At 36.5% G+C, this 20,987-nt stretch overlaps 1 protein-coding gene across 1 annotated transcript; it reads left to right on the forward strand.

The window, feature by feature from the left end:
- The first annotated feature begins 1,919 nt into the window (after positions 1 to 1,919).
- On the forward strand, positions 1,920 to 2,843 carry LOC101414082 (olfactory receptor 7A10-like). Its single transcript, XM_058290371.2, has one exon. The coding sequence runs from the start codon at positions 1,920 to 1,922 to the stop codon at positions 2,841 to 2,843; it is 924 nt and encodes a 307-aa protein (XP_058146354.2).
- Positions 2,844 to 20,987: the final 18,144 nt, after the last annotated feature.

Genomic DNA, 20,987 nt, shown 5'->3' on the forward strand with positions numbered 1-20,987 from the left:
CCCAATGAGATTCGTTTTAATTTTTCATTTTTTATCTTAATCAAGTCCTTTCAATAGACGGTATTAGGGATTAATTTAAAAGAATCAGAGTCATTTATAGCTATGAGTATATTAAAGAAGAAGAAAGATCACAAATCAATAGCTATCTACAGATCTCATGGAAGTAGAAAATGAAGGGCAAACTGATACTAAACTACCACATATTATTGCTGAATATGGGGGAGAAAGGAGAAGCAGTGAGAAAAGGGGAAATACTCTTGAGAGATGGTGGCACCATGTATGAAAGTCAACTCCAGAGGAGATAGATTGGAGGCAGAAGATGTCTTGGTATATCCTGATTCCCTCTCCAAATCAGAGATATGGAAATCATTTGGGGAAATCTTGCAATATTAGAACACTCATCTAAAGAGAGGTGACCTCCTCTTGGGAGAAAGGAGTCCACTGCAATAGCAGATGAACATGTAGCTCCATAGCTGTCTCCCATGGGTCAAAACTGGAACAAGTGTATTTTTTCTTTCTTACCTCCAGAGAAATAAATTATAAGAAGTAGAAAAACAAAAAGAATAAATCATTAATGAGACTTATGGGAATGAAATCCCTAAATGCACGGAATCTCTAAATGCTTCCTCTACATCCTCTCAAGTCTACTTTACTCATCTCTGGTCTTGAGAAAACACGATTGTGTCCTCTCCATGCCCTTCCTGGAGCAGAGATTCCAATTTCATCCCTCATTCAAAGAATAGCCTGCACTGGTGATTTCAGGCACCACCTTGATAATTTTAGGTGAATCACAGAATCTTCATAAGTGCTGGGGGAATGTATCATGGCTGCAGGGCTCTCTTTTTGGTAGAAACTTTAGGGGCAACAAAAGAATATACGCATAAGGAATGCTTAAAATACAGAGTCCTGCCTTCTTAAAAGGACTGGTTGTGCGGGGAAAAATGGATGTAACAAATGATCTTCTTTCTCCACCTGATTCCTTTGCATTAGTTTTCACTCATTTGGCTTCACTATCTAAGCAGCATTTTTCCTTGTTTCACTGCTTTTTCTTTGTCTACAATTGTTGCCAACATTTGCTTAGCCACATTCATTCATTTTTTAAAGATTAATTTTATTTATTTATCCCCCCTGCCACCCCCGTTGTCTGCTCTCTGTTTCCCCTTCATTGTGTATTGTCTTTTGTGTCTGTTTGTATTCTCATTAGGTGACTTAGGGAAACAATTCTGGAAATTTCCAGAGTGGGAAAGGGGTGATCTTTCTCCTAGCACCACCTCATCTCCCTCTTCTGCTACATCTTCTCATTGTCTCTCCTCTGTGTGTCTTGTTGCATCATCTTGCTGTGTCATCTTCTCTGTATCAGCTGGCACTCCTGCATGGGGCAGCATTCCTCCACACGGTGAAACTCCCACATGGGGCAGCACTCCTGCTTTGGCCAGCCCTCTGTATGATTGAACACTAGGAAAAAAATAGCACCTCCATAAGACTGTCTCCATTTATCCAGCTTTTATTTTTCTCCTTAAATGTTGTGACATCTGGTATACTCTATGATTACTTTAAGTTACTTACATTCTTTCTGTATTATAAAAATGTGTTATCCTCATTTCTCAGCACTGTATTCCAATTGTCTAGACATTGAGTGGCATATTATCAAGACTAAATATACATACCTCAAGGAATGAAAGGATATTTCATAGAAACTATGGATTTCATGACTGCTTGAAGTAAAGGATGATAGTGGGAAAGGAAAACTTTAACAGGGATGGCACTAGAAGTCCCCCAGGACCAGGGGGTTAATCAAAGTATACAAATTATCTTGGCTTTAAAACAGAAATCTCAGCACTTCAGCTAGAATAGTAGTGCTTGTTTACATGAAAATTATTGATTTTGTTTTCCTTATAGGTAGTCACATCTACCACATTATGCAAAGAAATGATACCAGAATCTCAGAAATTCTACTCCTGGGATTATCAAAGGAACCAGAATTGCAGCCCCTCCTCTTTGGGCTGTTCCTGTCCATGTACCTGGTCACCTGCACTGGAAACCTGCTTATCATCCTGGCCATCATCTCAGACACCAACCTCCATACACCCATGTACTTCTTCCTCTGCAACCTGTCCCTTTGTGACATTTGTTTCTCCTCCACCACTGTCCCAAACATGCTGGTGAGTATACAGACAGAAAGCAGAGTAATAAGCTATGGTGGATGCATCACCCAGATATATTTTGTCTTGCTCTTTGCAGCATTGGAGGACTTCCTCCTGGCTGCAATGGCCTATGACCGCTTTGTGGCCATCTGTCATCCCCTGCACTACTCTGTCATCATGAACCCCCGGATCTGTGTCCTGCTGGTTCTGGGGTCATGGATCATGACTGTCCTGAATTCCTTGTTACAGAGGTCACTGGTTTTGCAGTTGTCCTTTTGTACACACGTGGAAATCCCCCACTTTTTCTGTGAAATTAATCAGATGGTCCAACTTGCCTGTTCTGACACATTCATCATTGTCATAGTGATGTATTTTGTAGCTGGAGTGCTGGGAGGGGGTCCGGTTGCTGGAATCCTTTTCTCTTATTCTAAGATTGTTTCCTCCATATGTGCAATCTCAAAAGGTGGGAAGTATAAAGCATTTTCCACCTGTGCATCTCACCTCTTGGTGGTCTCCTTATTTTATTGTACGGGCATAGGGGTATACCTTAGTTCTGCCGCTTCACACAATACAAAATCAGTTGCTCCAGCTTCAGTGATGTACACTGTTGTCACACCCATGCTGAACCCCTTCATCTATAGTCTGAGGAATAAAGACATAAAGGGAGCTTTGAAAAAATTCTTTGGATGGAAAATATAAAGGTGTCATTATTCCTTGGTTTGAGGAAGGGCCTGTGAATGCAACACTCAATGAAAAATCCAGATATTGTAATTCTTTAATTAGAATATGGAAGTAAAAACTGTCTCTTTCTATTCATTTCAGAGTTTCAGAGCTTTGGATTTTAAGCTGAATACTTTATTAAACTTTATCTGTCTCTTAGATTTCCAACACTTTTTCCATTTGTTCACTTTTCCAATTTCCCAACGTTATTCTCATTCTTGCAAGAGAAACAATTTGCAAATTCCAACATAATGCAAACATGTATTTCAAGGACAAATATTTTTGTGAAGTCATCAAAAGCAATATATTTTTGTTTTAATGAAAGATTTATGTGTTGTCTGGTTTCTATTGAATAAACGAGACATTGCTTTTTTTATTTTTTTTATTTTTTTATTGATTTTGTAATAATATTACATTAAAAATATATATGTGAGGTCCCATTCAACCCCACCCCCCCAACCCCCCTCTCCCCCCCCAACAACACTCATTCCCATCATCATGACACATCCATTGGATTTGGTAAGTACATCTTTGGGCACCTCTGCACCTCATAGACAATGGTCCACATCATGGCCCACACTCTCCTCCATTCCATCCAGTGGGCCCTGTGAGGATTTACAATGTCCGGTGATTGCCTCTGAAGCACCATCCAGGGCAGCTCCATGTCCCAAAGACGCCTCCACCTCTCATCTCTTCCTGCCTTTCCCCAGAGACATTGCTTTTAAACCCATTATTATAATTTACAGGAACTTCTGACATTGCCACATTGTGGTTCTGTGTACATCCTGCTTTCTATATCTTTCAAATTATATACAGTTTCTGATAATATCAACGCTCACACAACTCTCCTTCTTAAATCTTATCACTTCATTTTATTTCTTCTGTAGGATCTTGTTTCTTCTTCAGGTTACAGTCCACAGTGAATTTCATGTTTCTGGCACAGGGTAAAATTGTTTACTAAATGCACATCTTTAGGTGGAATCTAGAGGAAGACAAATTTGTAAGAATATTTGACATGGCATGGCCATTGTATCACAGATATCACAGATGTGAAAGAAAATTTAAATAATGCATTATTTTACAATAAAAGATTAATTTTTGGTGATGTGCTCATATTCTTTGATGTAAGAAACCTTGGTGAGTATATGTGAGGTGGTATTTTAATTTGTGTACAGAGCAATGTTCCATGTTCTATATTATTTTGTTGGAACATATTCCCATTTTTCTCTTGTAAACTTCCTCTGATGCCTACAAGTATGACTCCTTAATATCTCTAAGAAATGTGTCTGCTCTTTTAAAATATGTAAACAGGAAATATCAGGTGAGAGAGCAAACTACGTACTTACTAAGATACTATTTATCATACTTGCTTCAAAATTCTCTTGAATCCTCATGATCAAAGCTTGGCTCACGTAAGAGTTTGGATTCCTGCCCTCAAAATTCCCCTGGTACTGGAGACTTCTGATTCAGGTTCACTAATTGTGCAGACAGAAATTTCAAGGTCTTTTCAAATTCTCCTAGTTATCTGGAAGCTCAACTTATTTGTGGTTATTTTTAAGTGCAGGTATATAAGAAAACTTGAAAAACCAGAGGAACATCAATGACATTCAAATGTCTGAAATAATGCAAATACTTAGAAGAATGAGGCTTATCTGAATATATCAAAGTCTAAATAACATTCAGAGTGATCTCAATGTTCATTATTCTGTACATAGCCATTACAGCATAACCTGAGACATAAAGTAAATGGTTAAAGATATTGATTTTATTATTCTTTGGGAACCAATGGTTTGTAATTCTTCAAATCTCTTCCATTTTCTTATGTGTCTGTGATCACGTGTGAGTCAACTCGGGATGCCTTGAACTTCTTGGTTATGCTCTCACATAATTTTGGCCTCATAATCTTTAGATTGGTCTAGAGTGGCCGTAACTGGGATGCTGGCCTTCCCTACACTTGTCCTCTCATCTTCTAGCAGTCCAGACTCGAATTGTTTTCATGGCTGAGTTAGAATATAAGAGTGAAATACAGAAAAGCTCAGAGATCTCTTGAGGTCCACTGTCAATAACACCGTATTCTATTGGCCAAATCAAATAAAAAAGATAATCATTTCCACCTTTATTCAACATGGGTAAAGGGACTTCTCCTCTTGGATGGAGCTGCACTGTCCTATTGCAAAAGATATGGATAAGAGAAAGTTGGGGGAATGTGACCATCTATTCAGTGAGCCTACTACAGGTACTCATTTCAGTTCAATTAAGTTTTATTGGGATATTCTATTCCAGAAGGACATAGCACACTGAGACGTAAATATTCCCAACATACTCCTAATGTGTTGTTTGCAATTTCTAGGATAAGTGAAAATATCAGCTTTTTTTCCTTCCCTGAGATTCCCCATTGTATACTAGTAACTCGTGTTTGGTTCACTGATTGCCAGAGCTTTGTATTTATTGTTTCACTGATACCAATCTGTTCTCATGCATATATTGTCACATTTGACTGAGCTGTTCATATATATATCTATATATACAAAGTTTTCTATTCTAGTAGTGATAACCGGGGATGATACATTCTGATGGGAGTAGGTCATATTTCAAATGGAAATAGACAACAAAGAATTAGGAATTGAATAAATGAAACAGTTTTGAAACATTTGGTACATTCTTCTGGCAGGATTTGGCCTTTTCCTAAATGCAAGTGTTAAAGAGAAATGGGGGTTGAGTAGAGACTGGGCAGGCAGTGGACAATCCAATGTTACGAGGAGAGGTGACTTGAAGTGAAGTTGCAGTACTTCTAGCAAATTTTCTTGCAGTAAACCTAAATTTCATGACCATTCTTCTCTTATGCAAATAATGTTTCCTTGACTTTGGGATGTTTTTCTATGCCATGTGTTTGGATTTTCTTCTATACTATACTGTCTTCTGCAGAAATATTATGATTTTCAAGGAATTAATTAGTGTGGAACAACAATCAAAGGATAATATTCAGTAAACGCATTTATTATCATACATTTTTTTATTTTTATTTTTTTATTTTTTTTATTGATTTTGTAATAATATTACATTAAAAATATATATGTGAGGTCCCATTCAACCCCACCCCCCCCACCCCACCTCTCCCCCCCCCCCCCCCCAGCAACACTCGTTCCCATCATCATGACACATCCATTGGATTTGGTAAGTACATCTTTGGTCACCTCTGCATCTCATAGTCAATGGTCCACATCATGGCCCATACTCTCCTCCATTCCATCCAGTGGGCCCTGTGAGGATTTACAATGTCCGGTGATTGCCTCTGAAGCACCATCCAGGGCAGCTCCATGTCCCAAAGACTCCTCCACCTCTCATCTCTTCCTGCCTTTCCCCATACCCATCATCCACCATGTCCACTTTTCCCAATCCAATGCCACCTCTTCTATGTGGACATTGGATTGGTTGTGTCCATTGCACCTCTATGACAAGAGGAGGCTCAGATTCCACATGGATGTTGGATGCAATCCTCCCACTTTCAGTTGTAATCACTCTAGGCTCCATGGTGTGGTGGTTGTCCTTCAACTCCATCTTAGCTGAGTGTGATAAGTCCAATAAATCATATTGTAGGTGCTGGAGTCTGTTGAGGCTCAGGACCTGGCTATCACATTGTCAGTCCAGAGATTCAAATCCCCTAAATATATCTTAAACCCCAATATTAACTGCACCTCCATCACCTTAGCATGAAAGTCTTATGATGGAAGATCCCATCTGAGTCCAGATTCATCACACATAAACACCAGTTCCAAAAAGGGGCCATCTGACCTGGTAGTTAACCCCATCGGCCATGACCATAACTCCCCTGGGTCTCTTTAGCCCTCGAAGGAACCGATATCTGGGGGTTGTATCTGCTTTATCTGTCTCTCTGACTCTGCTCAGTTGTGCATGAGGGCAATCCTTCTGCCAGCCTCCATACTCTTTTTTAGAAACTCGTAGCCATATAAACTCATTTCTCTTTTCCATTTCCCCCTTACTTTAGGTCAAACAGCATTTTAAAGTCATGTTATTTTATGTAGACAGGGATATTCTGCTATTATCATACATTTTGTAAGGAATAAATATTTTGATTCTTTTTCAACTCTTTTATGGGTTATAAAAGTTAAAAATCTTCTATAATGTATCATTATTAATGAATTTAGTTAGGGATGAAATTCAGCTACAAGGTAAAGAATGTCCAAACATAATAATGCTTTTCAGAAATTAAGGGTTTATTAACCCACAATTCACAAAACTAGAGTTAGGAAACCCAGAACTAGGACGACGGCTCAGTGAAAGGACTAGGGTCTCAGTATTCATAAACTTATTGTGTGTTTTTTATTCTCATGATCACAGAATGTGGGCTGAACCTCTAGGCACTGATCCATATCCCATTCAGAAAGATTGAGGGTAGAATCATTGGTGTAGTCATATATATTGAAAGGTGGATTGTGGGGGAAGTGAAACATTATTTACCATAGTGCCTACACCATTTTACATTGCCATTAACAATCCACCAGAGTTCCAATTTTTTTTCATAATCCACAACACTTGTTATTTTTCCTGAATTTATTAATATAGCCCTTCTTGTGGGCTTGAAGTTGATTCATTATAGCTTTAACTTGCATTTCCCAAATGTCTAATGATGTTGAGCAGATTTTCATGTATTTATTACCAATTTACATACCTTTTGCTGAGAAACATTCCTTCATTGTCATAGTTTTAATGGGACTGTTTTCCTTTTTGTTATGGCAATGTACATGGTATTTATATATTCTATATATTACGCCGTCAATTGCTATATTATTTTAAATATTTATTTTGTATTTATTTCTTACCCTGGTTCCCCCATTGTCTGTTCTTTGTACCCATTCACTGTGGGTTCTTTTGTGTCTACTTGTATTCTCATAGGTGGCTCTGGGATCTGATCCTGGGACCTTCTGGAATGTGAGACAAGCAGTTACTCTTTTGTACCACCTCAACTCCAAGTTCTGCTCTTTCTTCTTATTTTCTCTCCTCTGTGTCTCTTGTTGTGTAATCTTTCAGTACCAGTTGTCAGCATGGGCCAGCACCCCTGCATGGATTGTTTTCCCTACATGGGGTGGCATTCCAGCATGGGTGAGCACTCCATGAGAGCCAGCTTGCCTCAACAGGAGACCATGGGCATTGAATCCTGGAAATCCTATAGGGTAGGCAGGAGCCAATTGGTTGGGCTTCATCCATTTCCATCCCACATCTTTTGAATCTATTTTCTCCTCTTCAGTTGGTTGTCTTTTCGTTCTCTTTATGATTTAATTTGATGAATACTTTTGAGAAAATAATATCAATATATTATTTCTTTCATTACCTGTGCTTTTGGAATCATATTTAAGAATATACTGCCAAATCTCAGTTAATGAAGAGTTGTCCCTATATCATCCTCAAAGAGTTTTATAACTTTAGCTCATATATTTAAGTACTTGATCCAATTTGAATTTATTTTGCATATGTGGTGTTAGGTAGGTGATTAATCTCAGTCGTCTTCATTTATATATTCAGCTTTTGCAGGATCATTTGTTGAAAAGATTATATGTTCCCAATGCCAATGTGTACACATGAAAATTGATCAAAAATAAATTGCAAGGCAGGGTATATTATTCATGCAAAAATAGAAATGGTTAAAACATATCATACTCTTTGTTACTAGCAGATGTATTATAGGAATATGACAGTGATTAAAAAGGCAAGTCTAAGGGCATATATATTACTAAAAGGAAAGATAAAATATATAACAGAATTATATAATACAGTGAAACCACAGGTGAAATATAAATATGAGTAATGTTGCATATATAAGTCGGTTTATACAAAATACAAAAACAAATAAACTAGAAGAATAGGAAGAGATATTAACATTATACAGCAGGGGAAGCATAAGGAGTTTTGGAAGTGATGAGTTCTTTGTCTGATTTTTGTTTATTATTATAAATATTGAAATAATAAAAATGCTCTAATAATAATTGAAGGAATGAATATACAAAAATTGTGATTATACCAGATCCTTTAGAAGGAAATGGTTTTAGAAATTTGTACCCAAACCACAAACAATGAAAGAAAAAAAATAGATACATTGGTCCTCTTAAAAATTAAAGCATATTGTGCTTCAAAGAATTTTCTTAAGAAAAAGTAAGGATTAGAGTGGACTTACTGATATTCTATTCATGAACTATTGGGGTTAGTAATCGAAGATAATGTGGCATTGGTGTGAAAAAAGTGGCCATGGTGGCTGCTGGGTGTGGGGAATGGGAGGAAGAAATGAGATGTGGAGGCATTTTTGAAACTTGGAGTTGCCCTGCGTGGTACTGCAGGGACAATTTCCGGACATTGTAGATCCTCTCATGGCCCACTGGATGGAACGTGGGAGAGTGTGAGCTATGATGTGGACCATTGACCATGAGGTGCAGCGATGCCCAGAGATGTTTTCACCGAAAGCAATGGATGTGTCATGATATTGGGGGAGAGTGTTGCTGTGGGGCAAGTGATGGGGTGGGGGGAGGGGGGTGAATGGGGACCTCATAAATTTTTAATGTAATATTTTTTAAAAATGAATTAAAAAAAGAAGTCATGATTAAAAAAATGAAATGGAAAGGGGAGTCAACGAAGGGTAGAAAATATTTATTAATCATTTCTCTGATAAAGCCCTAACATCTTGCATTTACAAAGAGATCTTACATCTCGAAAATGAAAAGACAATCAAACCATTAAAAAAAGGGCAAGTGATTTGAGTAGAAACTTTTCCAAAGAGGAAACACAAATGCCTAAAAAAGCACATGAAATGATGTTCAACATCACTACCTAGACCTAAAAAGGAAAATTCAAACCAAAACTACAGTGATATATCCTCTTACACCTATTAGACTGGAGGTCATTTGAAAAAAAACAAAACAAAACAGAAAATTAAAAGTGTTGGAGAAGATGTGGAGGAAATGGTCCCCTCATCCACTGTTGATGGCAAAGTAGAATAGTTTCAGCCATTGAGGAGGATGGTTTGGCAGTTACTCAGGAAGCTAAGTATAAAACTGACATTTGTTCCAGCAATCCCACCTAGGTATATAGCCCAAAGAATTGAAAACAGGAATACGAGCGGATGTAAACACAACGATGTTCATAACAGACTGATTCACTATTGCCAAAAGTTGGAAGCAACCCAATTGTCCATTAGCAGATGAATAATAAGCAAATTGTAGTATATACATACAAGGGAATGTTACTTAGCTGGAAGAAGGAATGAAGTATTGACACATGCAACAACATGGATGAAACTTGAAGGTTCATTGAAGTAAGCCAGGAACTCTAAGACATGTATTGCATGACCTCACTGATAGAACTCTTCTCATTTGGTAGCAGAGTGGGCATCCCCATTCTAAACTTCTCAAGATTGCGGAATGCAAGTTAACAGACTTACAGAGCTAGAGTCTGGCAGATACGCTATCACTTTACATAAAGGGAGTAGGCTGTGGGGAGATGGTGCTCAATATGGGCAAAATACATGATAGGGTGTAAGGAACGGTTTGGCAGTGGATGGGGGTGATGGCTGTTCAAGGACTTGCGTGCAGTTGATGATTTTAGCGTGTCGGAATGATCAGGGTAGGGGTTTGGGTAAACTAACAATGGAAATGTGGTGAGGGCAGGAGGAAGGAACAGATGAACTCTGCAGGTTTTAGGTGTGTGGTTAAAACTACACATTTGGGGGTGTTCTTTTGGCAAATATGACAGGGGGGTCACTGGTGCAAGGCATCAGTGGTGGGGGAATATAAAAAATGGTTTATTATTTGTATGCACTTTACATTCTTTGGGAAAGCCGTGAGTTTATTCTCATTTTGTTATTTATTAACCACATGTTCAGACTCTGTTTTTGAGTCATACCCACAACAGAACTGCAATTTTCAGGGAATGATATTTTACTCATGTAGTCTTATAAAATTCTTGTGATTTGATTTTACAATAATATGAGAATTAAAAATCTTCAGCTTGTCATTTCTTTCTGGAGGTCTCTCCTGTTCAAGTAAAAACCCCATCTCACTCCACATTCCTTAAATTATTATTTTCAGCAAAATAATTTGTCACATATACTACTGATTTTATCAACATCTTTCCCAGGCCTGTCTTTTGTTTACTGCAAACAACATAGGCTGATTAAGCTAAGCATCTTGCATTTTAATTTGCCCAAGGCAGACATGATGTGGGGAATATGCACCACCAGAATGACTCCCCTCTCAGAGAGAAACCATGTTGCAAGACCATCTCAGGTGTCAGTTGCCTCCTGGCATTTTTTAAAATATGTAATACAGTGGAAACATAGGTACCATCAATTTGGTGGCTAGGTGAGGGAGGAGAAAATCTTTCCCAGACCTTCAGGACAAAGTAAATGTAGTTTTTTTATTTGTTTGTTTGTGTTTTTTTTTTTTTGGTTTGTGAGAGTGTGGTTTCCTCCTTTTTTCCTTTATGGCTTTAACTTTGAAATGTTAAATTTTATATTGCAAACTGCAGGGTTGACAGGCAATAAGCAGGTGAAGACCAATGGAAAAATGTCCAAAAACTCCTGTGTTAGTTAACAGGCCTCTGAATGCATCACTGTGATCAACAGAAAAGACTGGAGAAAGTAGCAAGGAGATAAATAATCTGCCATCGCAACTTGAAATTGTAGATGCATGTTACTATATATTTGTTAAAATGCATTGAACTTGACAACACAAAGAGTGACGCTTATGTATGCCAATTAAAAATCAGTTATAACGTCAAAGGAATCCCAAATATAATAAACTTCTTGCAAATCTAACTATATTGACGATATATAATTTGTCCCAAGGGCAGGGACTGAGGGTAAAGGTGCTGAAAAAGGAAATATTGGTTATAAATGGAGCCTGTAAAATGAAGTTAAAAGAAATTGTGCATTTGTACTGTACTCTAGTTGATAAAGTAGAATTCTACCAAGTTTGGACTAACAATACTAATATTTCTAAACATGTCCACTAAAATCAAGAAACCCATAGATAGATGATAGTAAAGGAAATATTTTTGTCACAATAAACTGGAAGCTTACAGATAAGCAAGTGGAAGAGGACAGAATGTTCTATATGATAATGGTTTAGAGGTAGACAAATCAGTATGAAATGAAGTGTAGGTGAATACAGATACAGAAAGTTGTACGTATACATATTACTACATATATGCACGTGCACATCTTAGTATACGTACATAGATTTCCTTACACTCTCCACAGAGAGAGGCTAGGGGATGCAGTAGGAAGGAGCACAGATAGTGCCCAGACCTTGGAATTTAAAAACATTCTCCAATAAATGTCTAGGCACAAAAAATTTTGTAGACTTTTCTTTATTTCTTAATATGTTACATTAAAAAAAATGAGATCCCATTATACCGTGCACCCCTGTCACCCTACTCCTCCAATATCAACAACCTCTTTCATCATCATGGCACATTTATTGCATTTGGTGAACGCACTTTGGAGCACTGCTGCACCACATTGACAGTGGTTTACATAATAGTTTACACTTTCGCCTGGTCCACCCAGTGGGCCATGGCAGGACATACAATGTCCAGCATCTGTCCCTGCCATAAAAATTTATTTCTATGTAATATTACCCCTATTTGTCCAAGGTCTCTTTCATGGGGCATGTGGGAATGCCCTAAGTTTTCTTTGTGACATTTCTGTAATGTAAATTTTCTTTGAAGATAAAGTGGAAAAAAAAATGCATTGGAGGAATATAAGGAAGAAATTGTTAGTGTACGTACAAGGCAATGAATCTTATCAAGATGAAAGAAACAGTGTCTAAAAATTTATTTAAAGTTTAAAGATTATTTTGATTTTATTTATTTTTAAAATCAATATTTCATTCTCTTTTTAACTCTATATGTCAGTTTTATTGGCTTTGATTTTGGAAGGATTTTGGATCACAGAATTGTCACAACTGTGGAAGAGAAGATCACTAATATGGAATGTTTCCAATGGGGGATATGTGGAGTGGTGCAACTGGGACATGCCTCTAAGGAATATCAATACATTCTAGAGTTCAAGTCTCATTGTCTTGGAGGCTGGAGACCCAAATATTAATCAAAATAATATTAAATTCCCACCCTGGGGAGTCCTGCTACATTCTTTAATAAAATTTCAAGCATTCCTTGAATACAAGGGTAGCACCTAGAGAAGGAAGACCTACCATGATTCCAGGACCTGACATTAATGTTTAAACTTTTGAAAATTTTCCAGTGAAATTGAAATTTAGCATAATATTATTAACTGCCTAAGAGATACCTACTCAAAGGCTTCTTGTTGCTGAAATGTAGCATCCCTGTAAGACACATTTAGCATATAAATACACTATCTCCCCCAACCCCTGACCTAGGATATGACTCCCAGGGATAAGCCTCCTTGGCACACACGGATTAATACCAAGCACTGAAGAGTATTTGCATCTTAATAATTTTAATTTTCCTGTCCATGATCAAAGGTTTTCTTTCCATTTACTTAAGTGTTGTGGTTGTATTTGTTGTTTTCTAATTTCTTGCAAAGATTGTTTTGTAATTTTCAGTGCATAAGTCTTTCATTTCTTAAGATAAAACAATTCCTATGTATTTTATTTGTTTAGATATTTTTTTGTGAATAAATTCTTTTTAATTTCCTCTTGGGAATATTATTTGCTAGTGAATACAGTACTACTCAGACTTGTGTGCTAATCTCATAGCTTGCAATTGGCTGTATTTATTTATGAGCTCTAGAAATTTCCTTTTGGAAGTTTGGTTAATTTCTATATAAAGGATCATGACATCACTGAATTCAGATTGGTTTCCATCTTCCTATATAATTTGGATTCCTTTCTTTTCTCAAGTTTTATTGTATAATTTATTTGACAGGCACTTCCAGCACAATAATATGTAGCAATAGTGAAAGCAGGCATACTTGTCTTGTTCAGTCTTCATGAGGAGATTGTTGATTCTTTTAGCACTGAGTGTATGATTAGGTGTATATATAAATATATATATACATATTTGTTTATACGTTTGTATATGCATAATACAAACATAAAATATATAAATGACTTGTATCATGTTCAGGATTTTACACATGTTCTTATTTTTTTCTGAACATTTTTATCATGAAGGGGCATTGGATTCTGTCTAATGCATTTTCTGTATCAGTAGATATTGTCAAGAGATTACCCCTTAGATTATGTTATGTGTTCTATTACACTGGTTGATTTTTTTATGTTGAAACCATTGCATCTGAGGATAAATATTACATGGTCATAGAGGATAATTATTTCAATATTATGTTGGATTCACTACACTAGTTCTTGCTTATGGTTTTGCATCTATTTCTGTAAAATAATTTGTCCTTGATTTTCTTTCATTGTTAAGGCTTTATGGAGTTTTTGTATCACATTTACATTAACCTCATAGAATGACTTAGGAAGAGATCATTTGTCTTCAATTTGGAAGTGTTTGAGAAGTACTGGAATTAATTCTTCTTTGACCATTTGATGGATTTCAACTTTGAAGCTCTATGGTACTGAACTCTTTATTGGGAGTTTTTAAATTACTGATAGAATCTCTTAATTTGTTATAATTCTGTGGAGATCATCTATTTCTTCTTGAGTCAATTTAGGTAAGTTGTGTGTTTCTAGGAATTTGTTTATTAATTTTAGATTATCTATATTATTGGCATACAATTTTTCATAATATTCAAATATAATGGTGTTAATATCTGCCATATCTAGGAATGTCCCAAATTTCATTTTATTTTTTGTAATTGGCATGTGCTTATTTTTTTTCTTTTCAGTATAGCTAAACCTGGTGATTTCATCTTTTTTGAAGAACTTTTAATCTCATTAGATCCACCCATTTTTTTTTTACATTTTCTAGTTCATTTTTCTCCACTCAAATGTTTCTTATTTTCTTCTTTTTACTAGCTTTAAATTTAGGTTGTCTTTCTTTTTATGGTTTTCCAAGATCTGTGGAAAGGCTATTGATTGTGATCTTTCATTTTTAATATATGCATTTATACCTATGAATTTCTCTTGGTCTTTTAAGTTCATCCTTAATCTGGCCTGACATAAGGAACTGATTTAGCCACAAAGGAAATGATATTAGGGAAATTCCTGAACAGAGTATTTTAAATGACAGGTTCATTTTTACAAACTCTCAACACTGAGGAGCCTGAGACTCCTATATTATTAAAGGAGGTTCATATGATGATGAAATCCAAAATTCTCATAAGTGGAAAGTAGGAAAAATATAGTCAGATGTGTGAATGAGCCAAAATCAGAGTCTGATCCTGTGGATTGATAAATTACAAAATAAAATTAATTTAAAGCTTTGTCAAAAAATATGAAATGAATAGAGACAAATGTCCAGATCACATTGTTTTTTTGAAAATTTGACAGTAACTTTTAGCAATTACTAATCTCAAAATGCTCCTCTGGTTTTCCAGTTGAAGAGATGGCTCTGGAGTAGGGTGATGAACAAAGCATTAGACTTTTTCTAGTACACTAGTTCACTAAGAAAACAGTTGGTCTATATTAAAACACTGATATTATTTACTAATATTTGGGATTAATCCTTGAACAAAACCATAGCTGGCAGTGGAAAAATTCCTATAATGCATTTTGAATCAATTTTACTGAAACATACTCATAAACCATATGATCCATCTGAAGTATTTACAATCAAGGACATTTGGAGGAATTACAGAGTTATCTATTCATTACATGAACCAATATTACAGAATTTCCATTGCCCCCCAAAATAGAGAAAAAGCAACAACAACCAATTACTAGTAGTAAACATTTTACTATAGAAAACAGAAGATTCTGTCTTCAGTAAGGAATAAAATCAAAGCAGTCTAATGATTTTGAAGAAATTAAGAAATTACTTTAAAAATTGGTGCAGGGACAGATGCTGGATATTATATATCCTCCCACAACCTACTGAATGTACTGGGGGATAGTGTAAACTACAATTTAATCTAATATCCATGTGGTGCAGCAGTGCTCCAAAAGATACTCACTACATGCAATGAATGTGCCATAATGATGAAAGAAATTTTTGATGTGAGAGGAGTGGGGTGGCGAGCTGGGGTATATGGGAACCTGTTATATTTTTTTATTGTAATATTTTTTGTGGTATATGTATCTTCCAAAAAAGACAATAAAATTTATGGGGATGGAGGGTGGAGAATGGGGTATATGGAATCCTCTTATGTTTTTAATGAAACATTTTATGTGATCTATTAACTTCTAAAAAGATAAAGTACATTAAATAAAAAATAGAAAATGGTGTTTTGATGTACAAAAATTAAAGAGAATTCTAGAAATTAGGCATGCAGCAGACTACTTTTTATGTACTAATAAATTTATCTAGATTTATATCTCGCAGGTCCAACTTCTGACAGTGACGAGAAAAATTCTAAATATGACACAAAAATGTTTATGTAGAGAGAATGTATCTCAGATGGAGAGAATTTTTAAGGCCTGCTTCATGTCCTTGTCTCTGAGACTGTAGATAATGGGGTTTACCATAGCAGTAAACATCGTGTACATCACTGAGGGTATTGTGTTTGCCCTTGAGTTTTGGGTAGCAGCAGAACTAAGATAACATAACATATGCAACATAAAACAAGGTTTCTACTGTGAGGTGAGTCTCACAAGTAGAAAATGCTTTATACTTGCCCTCAGATGTTGAAATTTTCAGAGTGGAGGATACAAACTTAGAGTGAAAAAAGGATTCTGATAAGTGGAATAACACCCAGAAATCCAGATATTAAATACATCGCATGTCATTGGTGAAGCTTTCAGAGCAAGCAGTCTGGATTACCTGATTATGTACACTGAAAAACTGGGGCATTTCCAACTCCGTACAAAAAGACAATTGCAAAACCATTAAATCATGTAAAAGGGAGACCAAAACTCACAATAACCAGGATGGCAGCAGCAAGAGACCAAAGACTTGGGGGTTCATGATGACTGTGTCTTGCAGAGGGTGAGAGATGGTCAAGAAGTGGTCATAGGCCATTAGAGTGATGAGGTATTTTCTAATTGTCAAAAAAGCATGGAAATATATCTGGCTAAGGCAGTTTTCATAAGTTGAAGTTTTTCTCTGAGTCTAGATATTCAGCAGCATCTTTGCGATGGTGGAGGAGGTGAAACAGATATCTGAAAACACAGAATTCAGAGGAAGAGGTACATGGTTGATTGGAGGTGGGAATCTGAGATGATGGCCAGGATTATGAGCAAGTCCTCAATGAAGGTAACCAGGTACATGGACAGGAACAGCCCAAAGAGTAGAGGTTGCAATTGTATCTTCTGAAATATATATATATATATATATCATAATCATCGTCATCAGTATCAAGAGCCCATCATTGGAACATCCTTCTTCACTGGCCTTTGCTCTTGCACTTAGGGGATTGTTGCTGTTCCATTGGGGAACGTGATAGAACTCCCTCAGATGGGAACTCAGCACTCCCTTAGTTGTCATGTATAACACTATCCACTATGCCAATACAAAACAAACATCTGAACATATCTCTATACCAGATATGCATGCCCTGGAGAACCCCCTCCTCCCGTGCATCACCTATCAATGACACCGCATACCTGTGCTCCTCCCTGAAATAGTTGATCCCATCTGCGATATAAGACGTGGAGCTGCCCTGGATGGCGCCTCGGGGGTGATCACCGGACATCGTGGATCCTCACAGGGCCCACTGGATGGAATGGAGGAGAGTATGGGCCATGATGTGGACCATTGTCTATGAGGTGCAGAGGTGCCCAAAGATGTACTTACCAAATCCAATGGATGTGTCATGATGATGGGAACGAGTGTTGTTGGGGGGGGAGAGGGGGGGTGGGGGGGTGGGGTTGAATGGGACCTCACATATATATTTTTAATGTAATATTATTACAAAGTCAATAAAAAATAAATAAAAAAAAAGAAGTCTAATATATTCCCAAATTCAATTAGTAGGATAATGAAATGATATTGACAGTTTAAAGATTAGACATAGAATATGTAATAATTTAGAAAAGTTAAAAATAACCTAAAAAGTATTTGGGGTATTGAAAAGTGAAAAATATCATAGAACTTTGTTCTTGATGTTATGTCTTTCATCACAGTAATAGGTGTTGCCCTGAGTGTACAGGGGACAGGAAATCTCCTCCATTCCTTCCCCAGGTTCTACATCCTTTTAATTTTATTTTTAATTTTGTCTTCCAGATCACAGTAAAGTCACATGTACAATATATGGGTCTACCATTTACCCAACATCAAAGCATTCTCCCATGTCCCCAGCAACCAGCTTTTTACATGTGGATGATATATTTGTTAGAACTGATATATTGATATTGAAACATAGCTACCAACCATTGTTCCATTATGGCTTATATTATGGTTTATATTTTAGATTGTACCTTTTTCTAAAATTTTGGTTACATTGTGGTTTAAATTTTAGCTTCTACACTTTCATAAATTTGGGGTGACATTTAAAATGGCTTATATCCATCAGTGCACAAAATTGTTGGACACTTCCATTGCTCCTCAGTTACCCCCACTTCCAACCATTCTATTCCTCTCTACCCTGCCCCTCAGGGCCCACAGTGACAACCAAGCTTCACTGCTTCAAGGACAAGATTCACAGATACTTGCAACTATATTTAGGGCTTGACACTCTAGTCTGTCCTCCCTTTTGGGAGACACTCATGCTCTTGAGAGATACACTCACCTCTGTTTGAGACCATTAGACCACCCCAGCATGAGGGTACTATTCTTTCCCCATCATTGTATGCATATCCACCCACTGATATAACACAATATAACAAGATGGGCACTCACACACTCCCTAGAAGCCTACCCCAGGTGCATGCATGCTCTGCCAGATAATCCTGTCAAACACTCCAAACAAGTAAACATTCCTTATTGTATTTTCCAAAGAATTTTCTCAACATTATAGTTTTAGCCATGTACCTGACAATCTCCCAGGTTCACCCACACACCCCAAACCCTCTGGCCAATTCCAAGGGCCATCTGACCCATGCTCCTAACCCTAGTCCCTATCAAGCCTGCAAAGCCCTGCCCAATAGTATCCCTATACCTCCATTTATCCTTCCATTACACAACTACTTACCTCCACTATATCATAGATTTTGCCCCTATAGGCATCACTTCACAACCTTCGTCTTCCCCACTTTTCCCTGTAAGCTGATCATCCAGGCTCTAAATTTTTGAGACAGCTTGACTTAAAGTTAATGTTTTAGGTATTTAATTTCCTTGAACAGTCTTGTGTAGTTCTCTGTGTATAAGTTTTTTATATCTTTAGGTAAATTTATTCCTAGGTATATCATTTTTTTATTTACTATTGTAAATGGAATGTGCTTCTTGATGTCTTCCAATGCTTGCTCATTATTGGTGTACAGAAATGCTACTGATTTTTGCGCATTGATCTTATAACCTGTGACTTTACTAAACTCGTTTATGAGTTCTAGAAACTTTTGTTGTAGACCTCTCAGGGTTTTCTATGTATAGGACCATGTCATCAGCAAATAATGAAATTTTGACGTCTTCCTTTCCAATTTGAATGCCTTTTATATCTGGTTCTTTCCTCAGTGCTTGAGCAAGTACTTCTAAGACAATGTTAAATAGAAGGGCAGAGAGGGAGAATCCTTTCTTGTTCCTGATCTTAGAGGGAAGGATTTAGGATTTCACCATTGTAAACGACATTGGCTGTGGGTTTTTCATATGTACTCTTTATCATGTTCAAAAAATTTCCTTGTATTTCAATCTTTTGGAGTGTTTTTATCAAGAAAGGGTGCTGTATTTTATCAAATGCTTTTTCTGCATCTATAGATAAAATCATTTGATTTTTTTCCTTCAGTGTGTTTATACAGTGTTTTACATTGATTGATTTTCTTATGTTGAACCATCCTTGCATACCTGGAATAAATCCCACTTGGTCATGGTGTATAATTCATTTAATGTGTCGTTGAATACAGTTAGCAAGTATTTTGTTGAGATTTTTGTGTCTAGGTTCATTAAAGAAATTGGTCTGTAGTTTTCCTTTCTTGTGGTGTCTGTGTTTGGCTTTGGTGTTAGGGTAATGTTGGCATCATAGAATGAGTTAAGCAATGTTCCTTCTGTTTCGATTTTTTGGAAGAGTTTCAGCAGGATTGTTGTTAGTTCTTTCCGGAGTCTTTTGTAGAATTCATCTGTGAAGCCGTCTGGCCCTGGGCTCTTCTTAGTTGGGAGGTTTTTAATGACTGATTCTATCTCTTTATTTGTGATTGGTTTGCAGATATCATCAATTTCTTCTTTCGTCAATATAGGCTGCTTATGTGTTTCTAGGAATTTGTCAGTTTCCTCTGAATTGTCATTTTGTTGGAATATAGTTTTTCAAAGTATCCTATTATGAGAGTCTTTATTTCTATGGGGTCAATGGTGATATCTCCTTTTTCATTTCTTATTTTGTGTATTTGCATCTTCTCTCTTTTTTTCTTTGTTAATGTATTTAAGGGTTTGTCAATTTCATTGATTTTCTCAAAGAAATAGCTATTGGTTTTTATTATCTTTTTAAGGGCTTTCTTATTTTCTATTTTATTTAGTTTTGCTCTTATCTTTGTTATTTCTTTCTTCTTCCTGTGGGATTACTCTGTTGTTTGTTTGGTTTTTACTAATTCCTCCAAATGTGCAGTTAGTTTTTCAATTTTTGTTCCTTCTTCTTCTTTGAAGTATGAATTTATGACTATAAATTTCCTTCTCAGTACTGCTTCAGCTGCATCCCATAAGTTTTGGAATGTGATGTTATCATTTTCATTATTTTAAAGGTAATTATTAATTTCTTTTGAGATTTCCTCTTTGACCCAATTTTTTTCTAAGAGTATGCTATTTTCTTTCCATACCTTGGTGTGAAATCTGGGCCTCTGGCCCTTGCAGATTTCCAGCTTAACTCCACTGTGATCAGAGAAATTATTTTGTATGATTTTGATCTTGCTGAATTCATTGACCCTTTCTTTGTGGCCCAGCATATGGTCTATCTTGGAGAATGATCCCTGTGCACTTGAGAAAAATGTATAT

Source organism: Dasypus novemcinctus, chromosome 30 (genome assembly GCF_030445035.2).
Source record: "Dasypus novemcinctus isolate mDasNov1 chromosome 30, mDasNov1.1.hap2, whole genome shotgun sequence".
Lineage (NCBI taxonomy): Eukaryota > Metazoa > Chordata > Mammalia > Cingulata > Dasypodidae > Dasypus > Dasypus novemcinctus.

Bases quoted from the DNA above. Each gene is read 5' to 3' on its own strand.
- LOC101414082 (XM_058290371.2), top strand. From the start codon at position 1,920: ATGCAAAGAAATGATACCAGAATCTCAGAAATTCTACTCCTGGGATTA.